The 10,544-nt window shown below is 35.2% G+C and overlaps 1 protein-coding gene across 1 annotated transcript in view; it reads left to right on the top strand.

The window, feature by feature from the left end:
- LOC115227794 (leucine-rich repeat-containing protein 70-like) overlaps positions 1-9,791 on the top strand; it is a gene marked incomplete at its 5' end in the record, with an annotated part of 29,395 nt that extends 19,604 nt beyond the window's left edge. The window contains 4 exons of the mRNA XM_029798526.1: positions 1,879-1,950; positions 6,452-6,523; positions 7,624-7,695; positions 9,683-9,791. Of these exons, the coding sequence (XP_029654386.1) occupies positions 1,879-1,950; positions 6,452-6,523; positions 7,624-7,695; positions 9,683-9,791 (325 nt within the window). The remainder of the gene's footprint in view (positions 1-1,878; positions 1,951-6,451; positions 6,524-7,623; positions 7,696-9,682) is intronic.
- Between the last annotated feature and the right edge of the window lie 753 nt (positions 9,792-10,544).

Raw genomic sequence — 10,544 nt, 5'->3', positions numbered from 1 at the left:
TGCATGTACGTGTCTCTGTCTAAGGACGAATTTGTTATCATGTGTGTATAATATTTATATTAACATGTGTGTATAATATGTACGGCGTTTACCTTTAGATCGATGCTGAGTAACTGCCTTGAATAACACTTCCGTGTGTGTATTTAGCACCAGAGGTTTCAAACGCACTTTTCTGAACTTATCTCCTACTTATTGCGTTTGATGTTGTTGTTCTTCTTATTTCTCTTCCTTTTTTTTATCTTCTTTTTTTCTTCTTCTTCTTCTCCTTCTTCATCTACTCCATATTCTTTCTTCCTCTTCTCTCTTCTCTCCTCATCCTTCTTCCTCTCCTCCTTCTTCCTGTCCTCCTTCTTCTTCTTCTCCTCCTTCTTCTTCTTCTTCTTTCTTCTTCTTCTCCTTCTTCTCCTCCTCCTTCTTCCTCTTGTTCTTTCTTCTTCTCCTCCTCCTCCTCCTTCTTCCTCTTCTTCTTTCTTCTTCTTCTCCTCCTTCTTTTTCTTCTGCTTCTTCTTCTTCTTCTTCTTCTTCTTCTCCTCCTTCTTCCTTTTCTTCTTCTTCTTCTTCTTCTTCTTCTTTTGTCTTCTTCTTCTTCATCATCTTTCTTCTTCTTCTTCTACTTCTTCTTCTTCTACTTCTTCTCCTTTCTTCTTCTCCTTCTTCTTCTTTTTCTTCTCCTCCTCCTTCTTCCTCTTCTTCTTTCTTCTTCTCCTCGTCCTCCTCCTTCTTCCTCTTCTTCTTTGTTCTTCTTCTCCTCCTTATTTTTCTTCTGCTTCTTCTTCTTCTTTCTTCTTTTTCCATGTTCTTTCTTCTTCTCCTTCTTCTTCTTCTTCTCTTTTTTCTTTCTCTTCTTCTTCTTCTCCTTTCTTTTGTCTTCATCTTCTTCATCATCTTCTTTCTTCTTCTTCTTCTATTCTTCTTCTTCTACTTCTTCTCCTTCTTCTTCTATTTCTACATCTCCTCCTTCTTCCTCTTCTTCTTTCTTCTTCTTCTCCTCCTTCTTTTCTTCTGCTTCTTCCTCTTCTTCTTTCTTCTTCTTCTTCTCCTCCTTCTTTTTCTTCTGCTACTTCTTCTTCTTCTTTCTTCTTCTTCTTCTACCTCTCCTTCTTTTTCTTTTTCTTCTTCTTCTTCTCCTTCTTCTTTCTTCTTCTTCTTCTTCTTCTTCTCCTTTGTATTCTTCTTCTTCTCTTCTTCTTCTTCTTCTTCTAGACATATCCACCATCACAACAAAATCTGCGAATCCGCATCGTTATCATAAGAATGAAAATGAACATCATCTCCCCATCATCTGCATCATAAGATCCTTGTTATGAAGTCTCATAATATTTTCATCTCCTTTGTTTCATCTTTATATTCATCTCTGACTTCCCCGCCCACCATCTTCTTCTTTTCTTCCTCTTCCACTTCCTCCTCAGTAATAACCATCGCCGAATTCATCATTGCCCTTATCATCATCAATATCATTTATTTTCGCAAATTACTCCTATCAGATCCAGGGTCTCCAACACTACCATCTTCATCGCCACCACTATTAACAAATTTCAACATCCTCATCATCATCGCCAAGAGAAACTCCACCGCAGACATCATCCTTATCAGAAGAAGAAACATACCAATCACCATGAATATTAGAATAATTAACATCATCACCGTTTCCCCCATCATCAACATCATAATTTCCTCATCATCACTACCACCAAATTTTCTTCCCTGACTCATATTATCAATACCACCTCACTAACATTATCATCACAAACATTACCAGCTCCTCACGTTCGTAATCTGATTTCCATCTCTTCTATCATCGAATTGATTTGCCATTCTCTTTAAAATTCTGTCAAATCGGTTACTTAAATTTCTTTTCTTCTCAATTTTATGTTCCAGGAATTTGAAGGATAATAATATCCAAGAAATAAAAGTAGGAACATTCCAAAATCTGTCCAATTTAACAGAACTGTAAGTTGAATCTGTTTCCTTTTATAGTATTTCCTTGATGATATACTTGTAAATCTGTAATATTTTCCCATCCTTCCATTTAAGCTCCGACATCCGTCTTTCTAAAGATGTATTTTATTGCTTCTCAATCTGTGTGTATGTGAGTGTGGGCCCATTTCTGAGATTTGGGATATATGCGAGTGTGATACTTGAGGAGAAATATTTAGTGCATGCATATGTAATGTCTGTGTATGAATAAGTGTATGGCAGCGTATTAACACGTGTGTTTGTAATACGGTGTGTATATTATGTACGATGAATACATCTAGGTCGACGTTAAATAACATCGTTTGAATATTCTTTGTGCTTGTATATTTAGACTATTTTATTCATACACTAATGCTTCATCATAGTCTTTACTTGTTGTTGTTGTTGTCATCGTTCTCATCCTCCTCCTTCTTTTTCCTCTTCTTCCTCTGCTCCATCTTCTTCTTCTTCTATTACTTCTCTTCCTCCTCGCCCCCATTATTATTAGCGATTTTTTTGTTATCGTCCTGATCACTTTCGTGTCGTCATTGTTATCTGTATCGATCATCAACAACATCAATTTCGACATCGTCCTCATCATCATCAACATCATTCATTAACAGTGTAAGCAAATCTATAAGTCTTGTTCACAGGATTTCATTGCCGATAGGTTTCTAAATATTTAATATATTCTAATCCATTCTCTTAAGCCTCCTCAGCCCTCTATATCTAAAGTATCCCCCTCTCTCTCTCTCTCTCTCTCTCTAAAGGGATGTTTGCGAATGATTGTGACTGTGAGTGTGGTAGCATTTCTGACAGTTGGTATATATATATATCAGTGTGACACTTGAGGAGGCATATTTAATGCATACCTGTGTTTATATATAAATACCTGTCTCGGTGTATGGATGAGTGAATGGGAGTGTATAAAATTTAGTGTGTAATTCAGTGTCTATATCATGTACGTTGTTTACCTCGAGATCAGTGGTTCTTAACTTGGAGCGCGCCCCCTGGGGCAGGGGGTGCGTCAGTAACTCTGAAGGGAGCGCGATACCTGTCAGACATACCGAGAACATGGTCAAAAAATGACAAGTTTATGGAATAAATGCAAAATTATCGCCTAATACCCTTAGTTCACTTATTCTACTATCTTAGCGCCACTCACCATTTTCTGTAATTGGTGACCCCTCTTCATCTCCCTCAAAACCCTCACTTATTTCTGAATTGTAGCTTTAACATTTGCCTATATTTTAACATTTTACCATTTGCCTTTTATTTTCTGTGTTGTTAAGAACCCCTGCTACAAGGCATAGATACCATTAACATCTTTTCCAGTTAATAGATTATAAACAAGTTTGATCCACAGTTTTCATATATATGAAATAATGTGATTCTTAAAAATCAAGAGACATGCTGAAACATTATCATATCATTATAGTAACATACTAAGAAATATTGACTTAATTTTAAAAATTGAAAACTATTTTAAAATATTAGGAAGATCAAAAGTATTATATATTTGAAAATAGGAAATAAAACAAAAATAATAGATTCTACTATTTCTATTTCATAAAGTCTCAAAACAATTAACACACACATTAGAAAAAATGTTGCAATAAAACCAAAATTTTTATTATTATGCTTATGTGAAAGATATAGTAAACACGTTGGTAAGATTATAATATATAATATAAAGCCAAATGTTAAACTAAAATCAAACTTAAATATTACAGAAAGTACTATGTAAAACTAAAACCTATGCAAAATGTTTTCTTTTCTCAAGAAAATTTTTTTTATATTTTCGTACAAAAACTACAACATTTTATTGTACAAATGTTTCGTATAACTGTTCTTTTACTCCAAACATTAAAATAAAATTTCAGAACTTTTTACTCAAAATGTTCCATCTTGGTCCTTGAGATAACCTTACGCGTGTCTTACCTTTTGTTCACATATTTCTGTTGTCCACTGCACATGAAATAATTCGCAATGAGTGCAGAGTAATCGAAGTATCTTGAATATATTTCGATTTGGATTCGTGTCCCTCCAAACGGGTGACACAGAAGTGCCCCAGTGTGTGGTATGTTACAAAATTTTTGAGCAATGATGGAATGCGACCCTGACGCTTGGAATGCCACTTGAGGATAACACATCCTGCTCTTGCAGACAAGCTCAAGACATTCTCTGAAACAAAAAGAATTTTCTTGAAGCAAGCTAGGTTTGAAAGTAGAGGGGCATTTCGGCAACAAATTTCAATAATTGTCGAGACTTCCTATGAGATCGCCATGTTGATTGCAAAGAGCAAGAAGAGCCATAATATCGGAGAGTCTCTCCGAAAACCGAGTCTACTACCTGTAGCAGAACTCGTTCAGGGGAAAGATGATGCATACAAGCTTTCCCCAATTTCACTATCAAATGATACAGTCAAGTGAAGGATCGATGACTTGTCTGAAAACATTAAAGATCAAATTCTCGACCAGGTAAAAGCGTGTACTGATGCGCTTCCGGCCATGCTTGGTCTGCAGTCAGGATTCATTGCTAGAGTGAAGGAAAAAACTTCATCTGTTGTAGTACACACCGCATACCTCATCGTGAAGCCTTACTATCTAAACCTTCCCTACTGAAATTAGAAAACTCCGAACGTGGCTATCAAGTTTGTCAACTTTGTTAAAGGTGGAGCCTAAACAGTCGTTTTTTAAACTGCTGTGTAAAGATATGGATTTTGAAAGGAAGCATCGATTATTCACATGCATGTGCGAAGGCGATCAAAAAGGGAACATGCTTGGACAGCTTAATAAACGACGAGAAGTAGTGATACTTCTAGATTTGCAACCGAAGGCAGATCTCCATGACAATTTCTAGTCTGAAGACTTTCAGCTATCTCTAGCTTACCTGGCGGACAGGTATGCTAGAGAATGCTCTCGACTTTAAACTACAACGGTAAAACTTCAACATTATCACACACCACGACATCATTGGAACCTTCATGATGAAACTCGATCTCTGAAAATATCGAATTCAGCGAGGAAATACAGCCAGTTTAGTTACTTGGATTTTGCTCTCATCCAGGGTAACTTTGATTCTGAGTTAAAGAAACAAATAATCACTCATCTAACTTGAAAATTGAATTCATCAAATGCTTCTCAGATGTAGATGAAAAGGGTGAAGCTTGGATATTCATCAGGAACTTATTTCAGTGTGAATTGACTGATGATTTGCATGAAGTGCAAGAGGACTTTCTTCAGCTGAAGTTCAAACCCTGAGCTAAGGGGGATCTTAAAACGTTATAGATCAAGTACCTTCTTACTTAGCCTCTAATCTCACATCAGATTCTTAGGATTTTAGCTATGTGTAGATCCACGAGGCTATGTGAGGCTGCATTTTCCAGGCTCGTTGCAGTCAAGGTCAAGTACAGAAACAGGCTGAACGTCGAAAGAAAGTTTCGTTGTGAACTCCCTGGTATTCAACCAAGCATTCAAGAATACTAATACTAATCGTATTAAATAAAATCGCTAAAAACATAGTTTATATTTTATTTAAAATCTGGGTGGGACTTTTAATCATAGATGCAGGGGGTTCGTGGAAAGAATGACTAATTCCTGGTAGTATAAAGGTTAAGGGACACTGCTCTAGATCAAAACTGATTGACATTCCAGACTTTCTCTAATACAAGTATATTTTGAACTACATAATTCATTCTCTAACTTTTAAACACATTCTTTTGTTATCTTCTCTTCCTCTTCTCCCTCTTTTTTTTTCTTCCTCTTCTTCTTCTCCTCCTTCCTCTTCTTCTTCTCCTCCTTCCTCTTCTTCCCCTTGTTCTTCTCCTTCCTCTTCTCTCGTTACCTTCTTTCCGTTTGCTGTGGTTTTCACTTTCTGTTTTACATGCTTTCTTCATAACTTACAAGTTTCCCCATTCACTTAATATCTCTAAAATTTTCATCACCCCCAATCCCACCACTCTCATTATTGACGTATTCGTCCTTCTTGTCATCACTGTCATCATTGTTGTCTTCATTTTTATCTTCCTCAATCTTCAACATCATCAAGTTCTTCATCGTTCTCTTCATTATCAACATCATTCATTACCATGAAACATGGCGATCAGATGCAACATCTTCAACATCATCGTCATCAACACCAAGAGAAATATCACCACCAACATCATCAGCATCAATGTCATACTCCTTATCACTATAAACATGCTAATCACCATCATTAAAAGAGTAATCAACATTAACAACATCACCCCCATTCAACAACATAACATCTTCGTCATCAAAACTAACGCCATATTTTCTTCACTTCTACCTAATCATCATATTAATCACTTCTCCGCAACATTATCACCATCATCATCATCATCATTATCAAGTTCATCATGATCGTAGTTTCCTTTCCCTCTCTACCTTTATCTAATTGATAAGCCATAATATTATAAGTTTTGTCAAATCTTTTACATAAAATTTCTTCTTTCCTCAATTTTATGTTCCAGGGTTTTGTGGAATAATAAACTCCAGGAAATCAAAGTAGGAACCTTCAGTAATCTTTCCAGGTTATCATATCTGTAAGTAGAATCAATGTTCTTTTCTAGTATTTCATTGACGGTATATTCCTAAATATGCAACATCTTCTCATCCTTCCATTTAAGCTCCCAATTCCGTCTTTCCAAAGATGTATTTCATTGTTTATGAATGTCGGTGATTGTGATTGTGGGACCATTTCTGTGATATGGGATATATGAGAGCATGATACATCAGGGAAAACACTGACTGCATGCATATGTATATCTCTTGGTATGCGAGAATATTGACACGTACGAACTTTATTTCTAGATGGACGCTAAATAACATCCTTGTATAAGCGTTGTAGCTGCTTATTCAGAACTAGATTATTCATACGCTCATTTTTAAACATCATCTTTACTACTTATTTTTCCATGTGGTTGTTGTTGTTGTTGTTTTTCTTTTTCTTCTTCTTCTTCTTCTTCTTCATCTTCTTCTTCTTCTTCTTCTTCTTCTTCTTCTTCTTCTTCTTCTTCTTCTCTTCTTCTTCTTCTTCTTCTTTTCTTCTGTCCTTTTCCTCCTAATTATCATCGTCAATTTTCTCACCGACCGTTTCATCATCAAAATCATTAATTATCGTAAAACACCGCGATCAGATGCAGAATCTTCAACACAAACATCGTCATCGCTATCAGTAACATCCCAACCAACAACATTATCATCATCCATATTATACTCGGCACCATCATAGACATACTAACCTCATCATTATCAGAAGAATCGACATTAACAACATCACCTCAATCATCAGCATAAAAACTTCTTCGTCATCAGCACCACCACCATATTTTTTCTCCTCTGCCTCGTCAACATATTCATCATTACCACAACCACCACCAGCACCACCACCACAATTATCCTCATCGTCATCATCATCACGATCGTCATCACCCTCGTCATCATAGTCAACTTCATCCTCATGCTCATCATCATTATCGTCATCATCATTATCATCATCCTCATCATCTTCATCATCAAGTTTATCATCATCGTGATTTATATTCCATGTTTTCTTTTAATTGTTAAGTCATAATTGATTAGCTATTCTGTTACACATGTGTCTTCCACACAAGTTCTTCTGAGCTAAATATTTATTTTACAGAGATTTGGATGGTAATGACATCAAGGAAGTCAAGGCAGAAACATTCCAAAATCTTTTGAGTTTAAGTACACTGTAAGTTGAAACATTCTTGTTTATAGTATTTCATGGACGTTATATTTCTAAATGTTTAAGTCTTCCCATACTTCATTTTATGCTCCTTCACATGTCTTTACCTTCACTATCTACCTCTGTCCAAAGTGTGTGCTCTTTTGTATGAAGGTCTTGGAATATGAGGGCCAATTCCTGAGAATTGGGATTTATGGGTGTATGGAAATTAACGGGTAACATTTACTATATACATGAGTTCATGAGTTTATGTATGTATATATATATATATATATATATATATATATATATGAATAAATAAATGGAGTTTAACACAGTGTAAATCAAATATTTTTACTTTCGACACATGTTTCGAAAATTCCACTGATACCATTCAAAAGGATAAACGGTATAAACAATACAAGTTTCTCTTCAGGAAAGTGAAAAAACGAAACTCGTCAATACGATGGATTTGTATAGCAATTAACTGAACGCTATTAATAGTATTTAAAAAAACGTTATATGATATAACGTCAGAAGTAGCTTACAGAAAGAGCAGGGATATTAATAGTGAAGGTTAAATATAAAGGAAATTAAAGTTTAAATTATATATAATGATAAAGACTACTTATATGCACTAAAGGTGTGTTTTGCTTTACCAAAATGTTTCCAACCAAAAGGTACAAAAAGTTAAGAATAGTTTAGTTACATTTGTCAGTAGAATGGGCTTAAAAATTGTTTTTGATGACGATATGATGAAGGCCAACTTTTTAGATATTACGCTTAATTTACACAGTGTCTCTTACTTCCCATATCGTAAACCGTTGACGAATCTTAAGTACATTAACAAATTTAGTAATCATCCTCGAGCAATTACTAAGAACTTAGTTAAGAATATATCATTTAGATTATCTAAATTATCTGCTAAAGTTTATATTTTCAATGATAATGCTGAATTCTATAACTTTGCCTTAATTAAAGCAGGTTATACAGAGAAAATTTTCTACATTGATTCTACTCAGTCTAATTGTAAATTCAATAATGTAGATAAGATTTCTAGTTGTAAAAGAATTATTGATAACAAACATAACTTATGTACCGCTACAAAGCGAATGAAGGGTGATAACCCTTATTTAATCCACTATTATCGTTCTAAAAGTAAATATAACACTTTCAAAAACAATTACGCTATAAATACTAGTAAAAATATTTGGTTAAGAATTCCGTTTGGGAGACAAATTAAATCTAATCTCCCACTGCTGTTTCGTCAAGCTATTGTTAGGAATTTTCCAAAAAATTTTAGGTATTACTCTATTATCAATTCACATACGGTTAGGATCGGTTTTCCAACACATTGGAAGCACATCGTTAGAGTTATCTAAAAGAATTTCTATCTATTACTCAACATTTAGAGAGAGAAATAAACGTAATAGTACCAGTCTCGGCAAACTAATTTGAGATCTAAAAGACCACAATGAACAATTTCATTTAGAATGGTTGATTCTCTCAATCTCGATACCTTATGACAAAGGCAAGGAATTCTGTCTTCTCTGTAATTCTGAGCTATTTTTCGTTATTTTTTCTAAAAGTCCCCTAGTAAACACAGTTATAGAGCGAGCATACATATGTAAACATTGGCACCTTTAATGCATATAAGTAGTCTATATCATTATATATAATTTAAACTTTAATTTCCTTTATATTTAACCTTCACTATTAATATCCCTGCTCTTTCTGTAAGCTACTTCTGACGTTATATCATATAACGTTTTGTTAAATAATATTAATAGCATTCCGTTAATTGCTATAGAAATCCATCATCTTTTGCTAAAATTTTGTATTGACGAGTTTCGTTTTTTCACTTTTTCGTTTTTTCATCGTAACCATTATCTTCATGGCCTCTTTCCTCTTTATCGTGATCTACATCCACCCCACCACCATCTAATGTTTTAGCCAAAATTCTGTCGCAGATGTGTTCTATACAATTCCTTCTTAACCCACTTTTATGTTTCAGATATTTGAGTTATAATGACATCAAAGAAATCAAAGTAGACACCTTCCGAAATCTGTCCAGTTTCACATATCTGTCAGCTAAATCATTGTTTCTTATAGTATTTCGTTGACGATATATTTCTCAATAAGTAATGTCTTTCCATACTTAATTTTAGGCTCGCTCACCCGTCTTTCTAAGGATGCGTCTTTTTGTTTGGAAATCTGTGATTGCTAGTAGAACCCCATTTCTATGACTGGGATTATGAATGCATGATATTTCAGAGGAACCATTGAGTGAATGCAGGTGAATGAATCAGTGTGTGTGTAAAATTATGTCTCTGTCCGAAATGTGTGTTAATGTTTGTTAATGTATATAACAATGATTTATAATCCAAATCCACAGATTCGGATAATTAAGGGGAGGGTGGCAATATACTGCACACAGCTTTATATATATATATATCATACTCACATGGGCACAAACACACACGCACATACATGCACATGCGCACGTAAGCACATACACAAGCACTCGCACACGCACTCGCAAACATGCGCACACATACACACTCACACATACACGCACACACAACTATACGCACGCACATACACACACAAATGAACGCACACATAGCTCCCATACACACAGCACACACTCATACATACACTCACACCATTATACATACATGTATACACCCATACGCACATACAAGCAAACACGCATACATACACAAAATAAAGCAGTTATTCTCCCCACACACATCCCCTACGCATACACACACGAACACACGCATACATACACACAGACACACACACACACTACAGACAAAACGCACACACATACTTCAAACTACCAGTACCTGCCACTGACCATTCTTCCACGC

Source organism: Octopus sinensis, unplaced genomic scaffold, assembly GCF_006345805.1.
Source record: "Octopus sinensis unplaced genomic scaffold, ASM634580v1 Contig07158, whole genome shotgun sequence".
In the NCBI taxonomy this organism is placed as follows: Eukaryota; Metazoa; Mollusca; class Cephalopoda; order Octopoda; family Octopodidae; genus Octopus; species Octopus sinensis.
This window is presented reverse-complemented; position numbering and strand designations above follow the sequence as displayed.